At 31.3% G+C, this 19,867-nt stretch overlaps 1 protein-coding gene and 1 long non-coding RNA gene across 2 annotated transcripts in view; one reads left to right on the forward strand and one right to left on the reverse strand.

Annotated features, from left to right (window-relative positions):
- The window catches only part of LOC132729099 (uncharacterized), a 290,758-nt gene that overhangs the window by 51,042 nt on the left and 219,849 nt on the right, over positions 1-19,867 (forward strand). The window lies entirely within an intron of this gene.
- LOC132729095 (transcription factor EC-like) lies at positions 12,809-16,001 on the reverse strand. Its single transcript, XM_060714837.1, has 4 exons — positions 15,662-16,001; positions 14,947-15,022; positions 14,155-14,302; positions 12,809-13,256 (listed from the first exon to the last, which is right to left on the reverse strand). Exons 2-4 carry the CDS (start codon positions 15,006-15,008, stop codon positions 13,158-13,160), a joined length of 309 nt encoding a protein of 102 aa, XP_060570820.1. The 5' UTR covers positions 15,009-15,022; positions 15,662-16,001; the 3' UTR covers positions 12,809-13,157.

Genomic DNA, 19,867 nt, shown 5'->3' on the forward strand with positions numbered 1-19,867 from the left:
GCTTTAAATGTGAAATGAAAATTGTTTCATTAAGTTATGATGACTTTGATTGTATGTATCATTTTTGTCTTGCGTTTGCTTAAGTTGTATCGGTTTTTGATGATTTGAACACTTTTCTAGCGTAACTCTTAGGACATGGCTGGCATTTGAAAGAATTTGCCATTCTGGAATGCAAAAGATATGAATTCTTTAATGCTTAGATGACAAAAATAAAATAATACAACACATTAATTTCATCGAATCCAAGATATCCAAAAAATAAAACAAATAAGTAGGCCACACTTACGTTCACGCAGGCGCACAAACAAAGCATACAGATGATTCAATTGGTAACTGCACTTCTTTCAATTCTTTTCTATCTTAAGCGAATCAATATCTTGTATTTCATATAATCTTTCATGGTATGTTGCGTGTTAAAACAATTACACTATAGAAATGTAGAATACTCGACCGCAAACATAGAAATTTGAGTTCGATTCCAAGTTACATCGGACAGTTTGTTAGCGTTTGTTGGAGTGGTAGTTTTCATTTTTATTTTCTTACATCTCTTGTTGGCTTTGTTTTTGCCAATGGTATACTATTTAGTTGCAATGGAGTTTCTCCAGCATATTGTACACCATAATCAGTAGCACTATCACAATAGGAATTATATTGCCTGTGTTTACACTTTTGACGACTTCTTTCAGGATAGACAAACGCAGTGTGTTTGTCCCCTTTCTGTTGTTGTTGTTGTTGTTGTAATACCTCATTTGAAGACGTCCCCTGAAGTAGAGATTAATCTTCATTTCCGAATGTAAAACTATTTCATTTGTCATATAACTAGTACATTGTATTTCAATTCGGAAGACAATAAAATTAAGATTATATTAACTTTGTTCGGTTGAAATGTATGTTTTATTAGATATAGTATTATATAAATGATGTAAAATTGACAAATTCAATAATAAAATCCGAAATCGGTTATGTTTCGTAGTATTAAACTTGGAACTTTATATCAGTACTATCTGTATAAATAACTTGTACTTTATATCTTTTTTATTTCTTAGATTGTTTGGAAGAGACATCCCAGCCAACATTCTATATCGGCCGACATTAAACCGACATGGTTTTCTATGACGGTCCGATGTCGGCTTTAACCTCGGCTGCAAACAGGACTAATGTTGGCCCGACATCGGCAGCACAATATCGGGCCGACATCTTAACGATAATAAAGACATATATATTTTAACTTAAATGTGCAAATGACATGCATGTCGCGAAATCATGTGGCAAATATTTTCAAACATAATTTTACATCTAAAAAAGAGACAAACAGATAAATTGTGTGTTTCCAATAATTTTAAGTGTTAAAATCAAATTATCAACAGCGTTTACAGATTTGTTGAATCATAATTAATAAAAAAACATGCTTTTCATCACCTTCCTTTGTTAGCTCTTAATCTGTTAATTGTAGGACTGCAGTGAATATTTTCAAACTTTTCATTTAAAATATAATAAAAGAGTGATTTTTATGTAGTCAAAACATAAATATTGAATTTAATAACAAACCACATACCATTTCCAAACTCAACTATGATTATTTTAGAAATTCATATCAAATGTACAATTATTTGCTGCATGATTTTCAATTCAACAGAAAACGCAATATCGTACCGATGTCAATCCGATATACATAATAGTTGTATTGATAGGTCATGTAGGCCCGACGCAGACCCGATGTATCTTTTTTGATGTAACACGAAATGTGGTTAATGTGGTTCTAGTAATTGAAATCATACACAGGACAATTTATTCACATTATTAAGTAAACAATGCCATTGCAATTAGAATTTTTCAAAATACTCAATATGTCGGCACTGCAGCGGCCCGACGTCGGCCAATAGTCGGCATATTTTGCCGACATGCCGACATTAATCCTATATCGGCCCGATATGGTCATGCTGGCTGGGATACTATTTTGATTACGCTTTGTCAGTTTCGTTATGCCATAGCCCTCATCGTGTTGAATAAAGCCATGTCGACATTCTCTCAATTAGCAGCTATGTGGTGATTTATCAGACAGGAAAATATTGCGAGTAAATAATCTGATGTTTGGCACACAATTAAGACGTGTCGTTTAAACGGATAGTAAAACACAAAGTCTCTTTATGATTGTCACGTACCCTCTTGTAAAAAAAATGGCGATTTATTATCATGAAAAATGGGTTCAGACATATCAAAACAGAGTGTCTTGACGAGTAACAACATTTACATCATTTAATGTATTTAACGAGGATGATGGGTAAAAGACATGTCATTTAATATGCATGTTGTTTCTCGGCGACATTGCATGCGCATTACGAAATTGAGCATGTCTTATCCAATACTACGCTTAATATCTTTAAAAAAACTTCCCCACCTATCAACCGGACAAATCTATACATCATATGTATAGAAAATGTTTGAACATAAATTCACTAAATAGTGAACAGTGCGATCATTGTTCGAATGGAACGTACTGCGATTGTCACTTGAATAATTTGTAGCCTCCAGCAGGCTTAAATTTAACAATGAAAAACAGAAATATATATACCTTAATTTATAATTTGATAAACATAAATTATGTGCTTCACACAATAGTATATAGTTTGACGGAAGTAAAATTAACTGCTACTGATCTTGATACATGAATTTTTAAGTTGCTGCATATATATTTAAAGTGTTAAACGCGCGAGTGAGTGAGTGAGTGAGTGAGTGAGTGAGTGAGTGAGTGAGTGCGTGTGTGAGATGGTGAGTTGGTGAGTGGGTGAGTGAGTGAGTAAGTGAGTGAGTGAGCGACCCACCTAATCCACATTTTAATTACTTTCTAAACATCCTTCCTATGTAATGTTTCATAAAATTACAACGCATTTTCTAAATTAATTTAATGCAATAATTCTTTTATCAATTTCTTCAGATATCGTGTGAATCAAAATTTGATTTCCAACCAAATACACATTAGCTGCTTGATTTATTGGTGAATGATGCAATGTATGAGGTGTTTAGGTGTAAAATGACAATAATGTTTTTTTTTCAACCTTTTTTGTCCATTTAAAATATATAATTTATCTTAAGAACAATAATAATGATAAATATAAGAAGAAACAAAGCTGATACTTTGTTTTTAAGCATCATTTTTTTTTTCGAAATTAAAGTCTGCAGATTTGATACAATTTAATTTCATCTTTACAACATTTCTGTTTTTGCAAGTTGTAATTTACGTATTGAGGCACATAAAAAATAAAGTCAAACATATTTTGGAGCAGTGTTTTCAAAACAAAAACATACCTTTGATTTCATGTATATGACCCTTCGTGGTAAGTGTATCATCCTGATGGTTTTGACTCTATTAATCAGCTTAGATACATAGCAGCTACCTTCCGCATCTGTTGTTTACCATTAGGTCTTATTTGTTTTTTCTACATTTCTCCTTCAAACATAACATCACATCAGCAAACATCTTTTCCTGCATATGTATTTTATAAAGTCAAATTCAAACATAAGGAAGTATGAACAATTAATAAATAAAATTGTATTAACAGGAGAAAAAAATGAGTTAACATTCTTGTACATTTCGAAATAGCATTTAGGACGGTAATTGAAGATGCATTATATGTTTTACACAAGTTAAAATTTAAACGCTAAAGAGTATTGTCATCGCAACTAACACTAGGTTTAATTTTCAAAACAAAAACCCAACAGTTTTGTGATGTTTTTCAATGTAATCAGAAATGTTGCCTGTTTTGCCTGTTTAAGAAATTAATCATTATTTAAGCATTTAGCAAACATATATAGAAAAAATAGCTCGAATAAATTGATAGTAAGCTTTTTATTACATAAGATTAACCAGCTTTATCCTTGTGTAATAAATAGTAGCAGAGGGAAGGAGAATACTTTCAGCATAGCTTTGTCGGGTATTATCAATGGCCCTTTTTCAACATATGTTTAGAAAAAATGCATTAAGATAAATCATGATTTGTCGCCCTCTTAAACTCTTAAATTTTACCAACCATAATAAAATATATCATTCGACGTTTTCATAGCTTTAGCTCTTTAAAGGGACAAGTGACATTATACTTTTACTAATGACCTCAAAATGAATAAGAGATTAATTAATTCTAGAGTTACTATGACCTGACATTCTTACCTTAAAAATGATTACTTCCTGCCTGTGTGCAATATTTCTACAAAATATCATAAACTTATACAATTGAAGAAATTTCAGAGAAATTAACATGTCATTTTAATAACTGACATTTGTTTTATTGTTTATGCAAAATGATTTAAATTAGGAAGAGAGTGTGTACAGGTTTATTAATATAAAGGTTGCGGTCTGTAAAAAATGGCAGCTTATTTTCCAAGAAAAAATCAACAACAAAGAACAACTACAGAAAAAATAACGATTATTTAGGACGGACCGATTCTTTATAGTTATCTTAATAAATGTAAGTTTGATAGACTTTGGCGTATACTATTTCACATCGACCAGAACAAACCATTTCATCATATTTGCAAAAGCTTTTTATTTAAAAGAGTATTTTAAAAAAAGAAATTGTATCAATTTCATTTTCATTTTTACATTCGTTAAGTTATACGGGGGTAATGGATTACTGAAAAAATTTGTCAATTCATAAAATTATGAAATACAAACGTAATTTATGGTTGCATAAACGCAAGCATAAGTCATATAAGAGCCTTGTCATTCGAATATATTACCATTGTTGTTGCGTTTTGATGCATTTTGGGTTTTGTTTGTTTTGTTTTGTTGTTGTTGTTGTTGTTGTTTGTTTGTTTGTTTTTTGTTTTTTTTTTTGTTGTTTTTTTTTTTTTTTTTTTGGGGGGGATATTATTTTATTATGAAGCTGTTAGTGATATTTTGTTTTTCCTTTTTGTTTCTTTGCTTTTGTTTTTAACAGGAAACTATATTGTCGAAATCGAAAATATGAATTGACCATACTCGTATTTCCAAATAATTATAAAATATAACGATGTAGCGCGCTGCTGGAAATAATTGCGCCATTACACGGTGCATATCCATATCGGTATCTTCTTTGCGAAATCTGCTGAAACGGTACCCTCTTTGTACATGCACAGGTCATTCTCTGCTCAAAACAAACCAGCGATGGATAACAAGCCAGTAAAAATTCATTGTAATATGGAAGGAGGTATGACACGTGGAAAAGATGTATACCACGGAACACTAGAATGTTTTATCTATGTGCTGATTTGTCATGTGCCCATTTTTCATGCACTGCAACTTCACAATAAGCTACAAAAAATCAACATGTCTTGCTTCGCCCATCACCTCGATATACTTTTCGGGCTGAAATGAACCTGTGGTTTGATTATATATGCATCATACATATTTAATATGTTCATTTACATATCATCTTCGGACAAATGGCAGTACATTGTCAAAAATAGTTGTAAAACTTATAAAAACACCCTACTTTCGGTTTTTCAGCGGCACGGGCTACCTCTCTTCATATGAATTTGTATATCACAGGTACCCTCTCATTTTTTAACACATAGGTACCCTCAAGGCACGACATATGCGTTTATTTGCGTTAATCGTTAAGTACGTAATATTTACATAAAAGTAAGAAATATTACATACCTATTTAACGATTAACGCAAATAAAATCAGCACAAAGATAAAACATTCTAGTGTTCCGTGGTATACATCTTTTCTACGTATCATACCTTCTTTCCTTATAATATTGAAATTTTACTGGATTGTTATCCATTGCTGGTTTGTTTTTAGCAGAGAGTGGCCTGTGCATGTGCAAAGAGGGTGCCGTTTCAGCAGATTTCGCAAAGAGGGTACCGATATGGATATGCACCGTGCATTACTGACCAGCAATGTTTCGGTCTTGTGAATGTTTTGTACACCTAGAACGACCACGACTGCGTGAATGTACTATATTTTCTTCGCTTGGCAAATTTGTTAAAAAACTCTTTGGAAACGCTTTAACATACCAACGCTCTGCAACCCTATTAATCTCATCAGGCGTACGTCGCCTTCGAAGATTTTGATTAATTACAGTGAATGCTAACACTGAAGCAAATGCGCAGAAATTCAGAAATGTACACTCGGTATAAATGCCGTCGGACTCTTGATTTGAGACTCGTTCAGAAAACCCTGTGCCCATTTTATCGTCATACGTGGATCAGCCGGTAGTAACTTGTAGACATGAAATGCCATTTTATTTATCAATACAACTAGAAATTATTATTATTATTATTACTATTATTATGCCCCAACTTCGAAGAAGAGGGGGTATATTGCTTTGCACTTGTCGGTCCGTCGGTCCGTCGGTCCGTAGACCAAATGGTTTCCGAGTGATAACTAAAGAACCCTTAGGCCTAGGAACTTCAAACTTGGTATGGTTATTGGTCATGACCAGTAGATGACCCCTATTGATTTTTGGGTCAAGGGGTCAAATGTAAAGTTCACATTGACCTTGTATGTTAAAACAGTTTCCGATCAATAACTAAAGAACCCTTAGGCCTAGGAACTTCAAACTTGATATGGTGATTGGTCATGACCAGCAGATGACCCCTATTGATTTTGGGGTCAAGAGGTCAAAGGTCAAGGTAACATGAACCTTGTAGGTAAAAACGTTTTCCGATCAATAAATAAAGAACGCTTAGGCCTAGGTACTTCATACTTGGTATGGTGATTGGTCATGACCAGCAGATGACCCCTATTGATTTTGGGGTCAAGGGATCAAAGGTCAAGGTCTCATTGACCTTTTAGGTAAAAACCGTTTCCGATCAATAACTAAAGAACGCTAAGGCCCAGGTACTTCAAACTTGGTATGATGATTGGTCATGATCATCAGATGACCCCTATTGATTTAAGGGTCAAGGGGTCAAAGTTCAAGGTCACATTGACCTTGAAGGTGAAAACGGTTTCCGATCAATAAATAAAGAACGCTTAGGCCTAGGTACTTCAAACTTGGTATCATGATTAGTCATGACCAGCAGATGACCCCTATTGATTTTGGAGTCAAGGGGTCAAAGGTCAAGGTCACATTGACCTTTGTAGGTAAAAACGGTTTCCGATCAATAACTAAATAACACTTAGGCCTAGGAACTTTAAACTTGGTATGATGATTGGTCATGACCAGCGAAGACCCCTATTGATTTAAGGGTCAAAGGGTCAAAGGTCAAGGTCACATTGATCTTGTAGGTAAAAACGGTTTCCGATCAATAACTTAAGAACCTTTAGGCCTAGAGACTTTAAACTTGGTAAGATGATTGGTCATGACCAGCAGATGACCCCTATTGATATTGGGGTCAAAGAGGAAGGTCAAGGTCACATTGACCTTGTAGGTAAAAACGGTTTCTGATCAATAACTAAAGAAAGCTTAGGCCTAGGAATTTCAAACTTGGTATGATGATTGACCATGACCAGCAGATGACCCCTATTGATTTTGGGGTCAAAGGTCAAGGTCACATTGACCTTGTAGGTTAAAACGGTTTCCGATCAATAACTAAAGAACCCTTAGGCCTAGGAACTTCAAACTTGATATGATGATTGGTCATGACCAGCAGATGACCCCTATTGATTTTGGGGTCAAGGGGTCAAAGGTCAAGGTCACATTGACTTGTAGGTTAGAACGGTTTCCGATCAATAACTAAAGAACCCTTAGGCCTAGGAACTTCAAACTTGATATGATGATTGGTCATGTCCAGTTGTTGACCCCTATTGATTTTGGGGTCAAGGGGTCAATGTCATAGTGACCTTGTACTTAATGACCGTTTTGACCAATAACTCAACAACTCAAGTTGCCTTAGTTGGTATTTTTATGTGCTTTTGGTATACACATTTGAAGGTCTTATGTAATATAACAACTTGGCTGTCAATAATGAGGCCTATGTGATTCATAAAATGTATGTATATATTATTTGGTAAGATTTTTAATAACTTTAATTGCTGCACACAACCTATGAGGTCACAATAATTATTACCGTGTGACTTGTCATGACCAGTAGATACTAGATAACCCTTATTAATTGCTTGTTCACTGGGTCAGAAGTCATGCATAATAACCAGATCACATGACAAATTTGCTGCCAATAGGGGGCATACATGTTTTACAAACATATCTTGTTATTATTATTATTACTATTATTATTATTATTATTACTATTATTATCATCATCATCATCATCATCTTCATAATTATTATTATATACCACATTTCTATAGCACTCTTTTCATAAATAATAAATGTTCAAGAGTGCTTTACATACATCTGATAAAACATAATCATATATATGGCATAAAGTACATTATTATATGATCTGATTATAGCTGGAATCTCATTGGTCCAAACAGTAGTCAAGAGAACTTTTTATAAAATCATATTTACTGGGTGTAGTATCATATTCACTGGCTGAATTGGATTTTCCCAGTCTAAAAATAGATTGAGACTATTATTCAATTATCAATGACTTTTAATTACGCGTGTAAATTAAAAAATTAATTGTTGCTTTTTGTTCTTTATGGCATATTTCTCGATTATAATATCATTACTTTACTTAAAGGCTACACCGCAATGATGAGTATCAACTTAAATTGTTTTTGTATGCGCAGCGTTCGAGCAGTCGTTGCACGCCTATCACGTGCGTCTTTTTTCCTGCGCTTCAACGAGGCAAAATTTGTACATGTATATAAAGTTGTACTTTTTGTGATTTTTTTATTTCTTAGCATATTCATATAATAAAACAATTACTGACTAGTGAGCCATTGAATATGATGTGATATTCACCGGCAGAAAGTCAAATTGACCTCGGCTATCGCATCGGTCAATATGTCATCTGCCGGTGAATATCACATCATATTCAATGGCTCACTAGTCAATAATTGTATAATATTAATTAATTACGTAAACACATTAAACAATAATGATGATCTAAAACCAGTAAAGAATGGTAAGAAAAACAGACACATTTAGTTTCAAATCAAGGCTCAATTTAACCAAAAAAAAATTCTATCAAAGATTTGAAAGAAATCAAATTGTTAAAAAAGGAACAAACAAAAGTACAAAAGGAATCAATTATAAAGTAAAACCCTAAGACAAAAAATCAAAGACACAATTTACACTGGTAATGTAGCCAAAGTAGTACATATATGTTGGTTTATGACACTAACGTCCATAGAATTTTATGAACTGTGTTTTGAGAGCTCCCTTAAATCATGACAAGGTATTACAGTTTCTAATGACAGGTTGTAACGCATTCCATAATTTCGCTGCGGTGGTCTGGAAGCACCTGTCACCACATCGTACTGTCCGACATTTAGGCACAAGTAATGTCACTACATGTATAATAATATTTACAAATACAACATAGTTCTGAATGATGAGTTATACAGGTATGTCATATTTACATGTGAGATTCCAGTTTAGTATAAATAGATCACTAAACTGTATATTATCTAATTATCAGAATAGTGTAAACAATACTACAACATGTGTGTTAACAAAAGAGCACACGTCCATGTCTATTGCTAAATAAATTTTTATTCAAGTAAAATATCGGAGAAGACTTTAACAATTGTTAATAGTTCTGTGTTTTTCAAAACTTATATAAATATGCAGATAATGATATTATGTTTGACTTTAAATAATAACTTTTAAAGGTTACCTTCCTGCAGCAAGTTTATTGCAATTTCTTATTCCTTCCACTGTTGTTGTCCGAAAACCATTTTTCTAATTTAGTAACGATAACCTTGACCTTAACCGTAGGGGTGTCCAAAGGCAATACCAACCGGGGTTTCCAAATAAGGTTGCTCTATACCAAGGTTGATTACAATACCTCATTCCAAACTTTAGTTATCGTCCGGAAACAATGATGTGGACGGACCGAGGGACGTACCGATCGACTGAACAAGAGACAAGCTGACTCTTCTACACCCACAAAACTTCGCTTGTTGGGGGTAATGAAACGCTATAAACATATTGGGTTCAAATGTATGTCCTATCTCACATTTTTGGCTGGGCTCTCATCGGAGAAAACAGCGGTACTAACATTTAAGTGATATGTAAACTAGACCCACCCACTAATTCATCTATTTGAAGCAAATTTGAACTGCACCTATATTTTATGATGTTTCATCTGTGGACCAATAATAATTACAATTAACGGTTTTTCTAAAGACTTAGTGTATAAATGAATTATCATCTTCTAAGCATTATTTTGGTAAAAGGAAAAACAGATTACTAAATAAAACAATTAAGTCTCCTAAAGCCAGTCTGAATAAAAAGGAATAAAATATTTCAAATTATCTATCAGAGTCATCAAACGTAACACCCACTTGGATTATGATATATCATTCATATCTCAAAACCAAGTTAATTTATCTACTGTTTCCTTAGATGAGATGACATAAAAGTATAATGAAGTTGTATCTAGTTCAATCATTTTATTTTCTAAAATCAATAGCTGGACATCGAAAGTCAAGGACATTTATGACTCGAGATCAATGAAAGTCTCATGAACTAAAAGGGCTATCCTCAAGGATTGTGCGTTCAAAAAGTTGCACAACTATGTCAAACTTAATCTGTCAGAGCGCACGCACACGCGCGCTCGCACACGCAATTGCATTGTTGTTATTTTCTATTGATTTATCATGGCTGTAAATGTATTGATAAATATAATATACATGTACTAAATACAAAGTTTTACTGCTAATCATAGCAAACAAACAGTGAACATTCAATGGGTAAACCTTCAAGGTAAATGTACTTTTTAAGTCAAAGTCAGTTTGTTTCTCATAAAGGTCTTGTCCTTTTGAATCTCGTGTTGAAATATTTTGACGACCCATTCATAAATAAAAAAAATTAGACAGTTACGACAAACAATTACCAAAGTACAGTAATTTGACCTCGAAGGTCAAAATTATGTATGACTCAAGATCAAGGTTATTCTAGTCAACTTAAATGAAAATTCCAAGGATTGTTATTCCAAGTATGAAGACAATTTATACATAAACAATAAAGGAATGGCCACTTTGGTACATTATGTGGATGTTTGGAAGTCAATAGAATGGGGTGCAATTTTGTCAAACGAATATATCAGTTCATGACAAAGATAGTTTATGTATTTTGATATTGCTATGATGTACCAAATTTTTTATGTCTTTACCGATTACCAAAATGGGACGGAGCGAGCCGGGTAAAAAACGTATAATATATTTTGCATCTGGTTATATTACAAATCTCCATGTAATTCTATCTGCTTGATTTAAGATATTGCATATTAATTATAATTTGCCTACTTCTAATAAGTCTGCATATGTTTATAGCTAATTTATACAATAATCGCCCTAGTGTTATAGGCGTATAACAATGAGATGACTATTCTCGTAATATATTACTTCTTAATTTAAATAAAATAATGTCTGTTTTACAAATATATTTTAAACGAGACGTGCTTTAATTATTTTTTCTGTCTTAAGATATTTATACTAAAGTGATAAACTTCTTTTCAATTTTGCATCCAACCAATTTAATAATGTATTAATGTATTAATATAGAAATGTTCATGATAACTATTACCTTAATACTGACATTTATATCGTTGTTCATATACTGTTAACATTACATTACAAGAACTCCAAGGGTTGGGGAATAAATTTCATAGTTATTTAGGTTTTTATTTTAAGCACGCGGATTCATTTGTGTTCTTTAATCCAGTGTCGTAAATGGCGAAAGATATTGGTTGCGAAAAAATGATCAAACTTGAAGATTTACCAAGAATGACCACTCATATATCCAGATTAAAGCTATTAAAAGTAATCACAAATATGTAATGTCAAAACCGATAAAAGTTGTATAAGAAGTTATTTTTAAAGATGTATGGCATACCTTTCAATCAAGCTCAAAACAGACTGACGAAGGTTTAGACAAATAGATTCTTTCCAAAATTTCAGGGGATTCTTAAACTACGGTTTCCCAGAATGAGCATTTCAATTGTGCAAAATGACTTTAACTGAAGAAAAAGCTTTTAAAGCTTACAACTCAAATCCGGAAAAGATTTAAATAAAAAGTCGATGTAAAGACTGTTTGTCATTAAAACTATATTTTGCATGCTTTTACATTGTAAGTGCCTGAGTAAAACGATGTAAGAATCTCCAATATTATCCTTTTAGGCTTTTGGACCGCAGTAAAAGCTGAAGGTCATGTTCTCTGAAGAGCAAACTCAATCAATCTTTGTCTGCAATTTTCAAAATCAAAAGTGTAAATCAGCTTGCAAATTAAATCGTTTTGCGATATCTTGTAGATAAATAGTTTGTATCAATGTTTTGATTTCTTGAGTGTACTTAAGAAATGTTAACACTGTGGGCTAGTGATGTCCGCATGGCCACGTTAGTAGTTTTGTAGAACAATAAACCATTTAAGAATTTCAACTTAGTTTAAATCGTTTTTGAATACCGTTTACAGGTATTTAATTTATTATGCTAAAAGACACCATATTAATTTGCCCTCAAAATTGGCCTTAATTTGTAAGCATCATGATACAATTTGTCAAAGATTAAGAAATTAAGATGTCGTTAATAGTCTGTTTCTCTACAACTTCTGTCAGTTCAAATAAATTTTCATTCTAGACTATTTGATTTAAAATTAAAGTTTGGGAGGTTTTGCAAAATAAGGATGATTCCTTATATTCAAGGAGAATTCATTTTATATGCCCTTTTAAAAATGAGTGAATGTTATCATTAACTATATTAAGATTCACATAATTTAAAAAAAACAAAGATGTATACAAATGGAAAAAGTTTATTTACAAAGACATTGCAGGGTTCAATTTCATTAGCGCTTATTACTAGACTAATGCGTATATTAAACAACCATATGAGATATTTAAAAACTATAGAGAATGAAAATGTATTGGGTTTTGCATAACATTGTAATGATTTTTTAATCAATTATGTATCACAGATGTTTCCAGTTTAAATGAGTTTACAAGGAAATAGTTTATAAGTATTGCTATCACAGTTCCCAGCTGAAAATAACATAAAAAGCACATATCATCAGAGCACATTGTTCTATAACACCAATTCTTCCGAATATATTTTTTATTTAATTCAAAAAGCCACACCGTGTCATTGTTGTCGACATTGTCGTTCAAGGTTGGTCGTAGAGGTGATAAGGGCTTGCGGCGTGAGATACTTTTGCATAATCAAGAAATCCAGTTTCTTGTATCTGCATCTGATTATCCAATTGCTACAAATAAAACAAATATTTGCATAAGCTTCCGAAAGTAAAATGCACTTTCGTGTAATGTACAAATATACTACACCGATTAAGCAGTTATCAACATTGATGTTTTATCCATCATCGAATCACTTACCTTTAGCTAGCATGCATAATCACAGAAAAGTATACTAAAGTCTTATAAATAGCAGAGTAAATAAAAATGTTTTTAAAGTAATACATAGTTAAGATCCACATCTTAAAATTAATAAGTTCAATATGTTCTCAGGAAAAGCCAGGTAAAATGTGTATCATATTGCAATCAATTCAAATCTTTTTTCTCGTAAAGCAACGGCGAAATACTTTCTCTCTGTTTACCGTTTGTGATGGAAGCTTTCAATTTTGCATCCAGAACCTATTTTATAATTCTGTGTTTAATAAGTTATTTAAGCGTTCTTACATCTGTCAATTGATGGTGTCTACGCGTGTCAACGAGTAACATAGATTTGAACTTGTTGAAAGAGGCATATAGATGTTTAGTATGGAATCAATAAATAATTTCATTAATGGCATCGATTTTTGTAAAGTAAATTGAATAGCTATATTCATATAATGTTTTATGTTAATATAATTGCACTCATGTAATAGAATGATAACACATCATAAATGGGAGTCCTGATTGTTAGATTTGTTTGACAGATGCGATATATAGGATTGCTATAACAAGTGATTTATTTCATTTTATTAGATTTATATTAGATTTTATTTTAATTCAAATTATTAACAAACATACCTAGAATATTAATGAGGTACTTTTTTTGTAAATGATAATTTAATATTTATTAAGTATATTTTGACATTTGACATACATAACTCATTATTTAACAGTTCACAATTCCTCACAATAAAATAAGTTTTGAAATATTACTTGTATCTTTTCTGATAATGTCACCATTTCAGCATCGAGTTTCTGAATTTTTAGAAGAAGAGGCTGAATTATATCCTTGTCTTTCCGGAGTATTTTTAGATATTCCACAGACTTCTGCAGAATTAGACCTTTCGTCTGACAGGATCGTCTGAAACGATCCAATATCTTTGAATTACAATGATTTGGTGAAATTTATATATCGGCGTTGAATGTAGTAAATATAATTTAAAGACTGAAAACACTCTACATGCATATACATAACCTTTCATTTGATGTGCCTAAATTCGATATTTTTGCTTTGCACGTTGTCGTACGTATGTAAATAAAACGTCTTATTTCTCTGTGAAAAACTTTAATACATTGAGCTTGCATATTTAGCATGTATCATGTCCTAGTCATTTCAAATCAAACTTTTTTATCAAGCATCTAGGGTGATTTATTATCATAAGTATAATTAAGATTTTAACATTTAACGGACATGTCTCATTAAATTTCCCGCCCATAAATGAACAATTAGTTTTGAATACTCACACAAATTAACATGCAGTTAATAGTAATAGTAAGTCATATCATTTCCAGACTTTTTATCGTTAGAAATAGAACGATTGTTTAGACAAAATTAATGAGTTTGTACCGTTCCATTCCTACACACAGGAAACAAATGCAGTTCTTGTTTACCTTGTGTCTCTTAATTTTGCAGCATTGAACAAATTGAGTGGGCAGAACTGACAAAAAATAAGTATTTATTAATATTTTTGCATTGAATGTGTTTTTCTTTATTCTAATAGCTACCGTTTTGCATTTTCTGGGAGAAGGTCTCCAAGCTCTTTTATTTTTTCGTTGATGAAAGACATCCTTTTCTTTTCTACTGCAAAATATGTTCACATATTATTAATACATGGTTTATGCAAAAATTAATGTATCCAAAAGGACAACATCTTTTACTTAAAACATACTTAATATTTTATCGAATACCTTTCTGGAAGAACTTGTCAATGCAATAAGGAAAATATAACAAATACACAATATTTAACTTTAAAGATCCTGTATGTTTTGTGATTGATATTGTTACTGTGTGTATACCACACTTGCAAAAAGTTATATATGTTTATAATTAATCAAACATCAAAGAATATGTAAAATATGTACTGCAAATATTTATGCACATTGTATTTAATCAATGAATTACATGCATTCATTTCTTATTGGAAAATTTGACTTAGAATTATACAGAAAATAAATTTCTAATAACGTCCCTTTATTTACATGAAATGTTAAGTTTGGTAATATCTTTATAAATAATGCTTATTTGAACTTACAATATTGACAAATCTTAATTTGAGCATCATATTTATGAAATAAAACCATGAACAAAATTGTGTTACAGGATCTTTAAACATACGAAATAAATGTAATTACTTGTCAAGACATAGAAGTGGGTTTTTCGTTAGTTTTAGAAGTATTTTAATGATTATAGAAACAAGTTTACCCATTGAGAAAAAAATACCTTTATTATGTAACTCTTTCCTCGTTTTTGATTGTTTCTCTCTGTTATCAACTTCCAACTTGTATGCCTTATCTTCTTTGGATAACTGTAATACCTTATCCGCTTTACTTGTCTTATCTTTTTGAGCTGTTACAGGATCAGGTATGACGGAAATCTACGTCATGAAAAGATAGAAGTTAGTCAAAATACTTTGAAAAGCAAATTATCTTACTATGTAGCATGCTTTGTTTTAAATTCTTATTCTTAGCTCATAAAGCGCATAATTTCGCCAAACGCTACAGTGCTTTTCTATACACTGATAAATATATCATATAGTTCGGGTCATAACAATCTGAATAGAATCACATTTAAATTTCTTGCAACTGGATTCATTTTTGTGATAAATTTTCGTATCTCGTTATGTTCAACGCTTTCCTCCTTCAATGATACTTTTTACTTGTTTTAATGTTTATGATTTTATGAGTATATTAAGAAATAAACACTTAAAATTGTTTGTCTATTAAATAAATTTTGCGTAATCTTTAAATAACATTCAGTAAATGTGTCTACAGTGTTACCTCTGAAAACCGAACACCTGTAGGACTAGCCAAAAAGTTAGGAATTTGGAAGTTTCCGGAATTCTGAAGTTCAGAATTATCTGAACAAGTAGAAAAAATAAACATCAATTGTTTAAGTAAGACGTGCTGAAAAATATATGAAACTGATTAAATTCATAAAATGGCAGAATTAAAGGACTTTTTTAAAAGTTTATAACTATTTTAAATTTCATTATCACCTAAAACTGAGTATGTTGATACAAAAGCATAATGTGAATTATTTATCTTAATAAAACTATAGTTTATTTCATGTAGTTCATGCTATTTACCTGTAATATCTTTATTTTCTTTACATTGTACTCGTACTTCTTACATTTCACACTTTAATCATGTGTTTGACATGCTTGGCATGGAGTGCTTCTAATAGGTGTCAAGATAATTGGTTACTGCTAATTGGAAGATATTGACATTTTGAATGTTTTACTATACGTACATAAGTATAATATTCCTTTACACCTTTTTCAATTTCCGGATTTTTGAAGTAAATTTGAATTGAAAAAAAAAACAACACAAATTTTATCCGAAAATCTTTCGGAATTCAAAGTTAATTACATAGAAAACAGAAAGAGAAATTTTGGGACTCTGAAAAATGTTCGGATTTCAGAATTCTCCGGATTTCTGGAATGCAGAAGTTACACTGTCTTTAAACTGGAATAGTATTGCCAGTGTTCGATTGTTCATAATAGCTACTGTATCGTTTGCAAAGAATGTTCTGATTGTTTAACTGTTGCGTTGTTAAGGGTTTTTTCAGTTTTCACATTCAAATAAATTGTACTTATGATTATATCATGAAAACTAGATGAGACATAGCACTTCAAACATTTTAATTTTCTCTTTAAAAAATATATTATTACTAAACCATTTATGGGAATTCATCTATTTGATATTCTGGAACCAAATATCAATTAAAATCAAGCTAAATGTGTTACTTTGAAAAATTGCGTCTGTTTAATCTGTTATAAATATTCTTTATGTAGTAGATACATGTAAGTATAAGATAAGTAGAGGAGTATATTTTCTATTTTTTTGTCTGTTTTTATTAGTATTATCAGTGTTTGACATCCATGCATATGTTTGCAACCAGCATTCAGGGGTAAACGTAAGCGGTTAATCACATCATAAATAACATGATGCTTCGTGTTTGTAGTAACTGTCAATTAGCACAACAGTGTCGTTAAAAATAAAAAAACATTATTTTCATTTGGTCTCTATACGCGAAGTATTATAAAACAAAACAAATGGATGATATCAGCAGAACGAAAATAAAATTCGATGTGTAAGACACATACACGAATCTCCGTTTCTCTGGAGTGCACTGTATTGCATCTATTTCACCAAAGCTGATAAATTCTTACTTACACGACTATTTTTATTTATTTATTTATTATTTTTATTATTTTTTATTATTATTATTATTATTATTATTATTATTATTATTATTATTATTATTATTTAGTGTAAAACTAAAATCAGTTCCCGTTTCATTTTAAACATAACAATTTCAGTTTCTGTACAAGTAATTACATACATTTCATGTAACAAATTCCTGATGAATCGGTTATCACAACTTATGAGAACAAAAATGATAAGATTAAAGAAATTCATTACAGTTGACGAATTCAAAACAGAATGTAAATAATTTCATTGTCCTACCATGATATCAATATGATTTGGCAAAATGTTCTCTATTTCTCCTGTATAAAACGCGTTTTTGGCACCTGGTCCTACAATATTCCGGCAAACATGTATGTTTTGACGCCTCGGCGTATTACCTTCCTGATCTGCCCCCTCTTGGCTGAAGTGGTTATAACAAATTCCTAGGGGATTATGTCCGTCGTAATTACAAACGTATCCTACATTACGAATATAATCAGACATGCCTACAGTTTTGTGTCAATACCTGAACTATTCCGTCTAATTGATTGTGAGCGTTTACTTAAAGCATACGTTTTGCGTATTACCTCAATCCAACACGCCTTTTATCAGGTTCTAGTTACGAACAAATTTGTAAAGTGAATTAAATTTACAATTTGTATACACTATTGTTAAATGAAAGTGATAATGACCTATAAAATTAGAAACGGCTTTATCAAACAAGTTTTACAAGTTTACAAGTTTTATTCATTTCACACTAGAATGTCAACTACTCATGATTGTGACGAATGTAAAGTACAATTACAAATATGGCAGTTTACATACTCGCATATATGATCTATTTAATTAATATTAACGAACATATTTCTTCTGTTCTAGTTTACGTAATAGTGCATATAACTTATTTAGTAACAAGTAGATTAATTTCATTTGAGTCTTGCAATTAAAATAATTTACATAAATACAAACATATAGAAACGAAACTGGTGACAGATATTAATACAAACTGTCCAAAATACACAGGTAACTAAGGTAACTAATTTATTGAAACTGTCTTCAGAAAATTTATCATTTTAGAGGCGAATTACGATTTAAGATTTCCTGGTAACAATGATTCAGTTAGTATAACAATCTGAGAAGCCTTGTCCGAAAAAACGAAATGCGACAAGACTGATATATAGTAAAACAAAATGCTTCTCATACACAATTTCATGTATACATTAAAATCAAAGACATGTTTGCTAATTTCATTTTATAATTACTTAAGGTGTACAGTTGACAAAGTTTCCCACACCTTAATTACGTTTAATGAAAATAGTGTTGTTCCTAACATTAAAAGTATTTTCAATGTAACATGCAAGACTTTTAATAAAAGTATCATTGTCAGAGTTCATGAGAGCAATAAATTTTATCATAATTATTTGGATGTATCCAAACATATGGAGATATAAACGATATAAACTGTTGTCTTAGGTTTATATATCTATTACATTGTAAAATAAAGTAAAACTCGTCCTCTAAAACATTCAGAACATTTGCGATCATCATGAGGAATAGCCCTTGGCTGGTGCATCTACCTGTTTTAACACATAATCTGTGTGATTACATACGTAAGTTTAACAAAGATATACGAAATTTTGAAAAATTTAGAATATTTAAGTACGGTTCAAAGCAAAAAGTGATTATGTTTTATATGAAAGATTGCTCTAGTGGAATTGTTTATTTTATCATTCCAGTTTCTGCGCAAACTGGTCCTTTATTCTTGTTTTTAACATTTAATAAAAACAAATCAACATAATCAACTGAAATATTCATGCGTCTATGAAATCCAATTCACAAAGCAGGGTTTTAACGAATGGACACAAATTTCTCCTATTAGGATTATAAAGAGCATCATTGTTAAACTCGTTATGCACTTTTTAACATATTTGTGATCTGACGTATTCAAAAGTTTTATCCAATAATGTTATAAGATCTTATGTTTTGTAACGACATGTGACCTAATTCTACATAAACAAAGTCGTTTTGAGTGGATTTCTTTACACCCAACAAACGTTCACAAAATTGTATGTGAATTCTCAATTGCAGCATCGGGGTAAAATCCCCAGACCTCAGAACACTAATTAAAAATAGGTAGGACTAACTTATCAAATAATTATGATCTATGTTTAACATAATTATACATCAGTAAATTTATATAAATATTTATTCATTTTAAATATTGCCTTTAACCCTT

This window comes from Ruditapes philippinarum, unplaced genomic scaffold, assembly GCF_026571515.1.
Source record: "Ruditapes philippinarum isolate M1 unplaced genomic scaffold, ASM2657151v2 ctg658_1_1_1_1, whole genome shotgun sequence".
Lineage (NCBI taxonomy): Eukaryota > Metazoa > Mollusca > Bivalvia > Venerida > Veneridae > Ruditapes > Ruditapes philippinarum.

Bases quoted from the DNA above. Each gene is read 5' to 3' on its own strand.
- LOC132729095 (XM_060714837.1), bottom strand. From the start codon at position 15,008: ATGTCTTTCATCAACGAAAAAATAAAAGAGCTTGGAGACCTTCTCCCA. The intron at 14,303-14,946 runs GTAGCTATTAGA...GGATCGTTTCAG, and splicing joins CTCCCAGAAAATGCAAAACG to ACGATCCTGTCAGACGAAAG. The intron at 13,257-14,154 runs GTAATATTTCAA...TTTTATTTGTAG, and splicing joins CATTATCAGAAAAGATACAA to CAATTGGATAATCAGATGCA.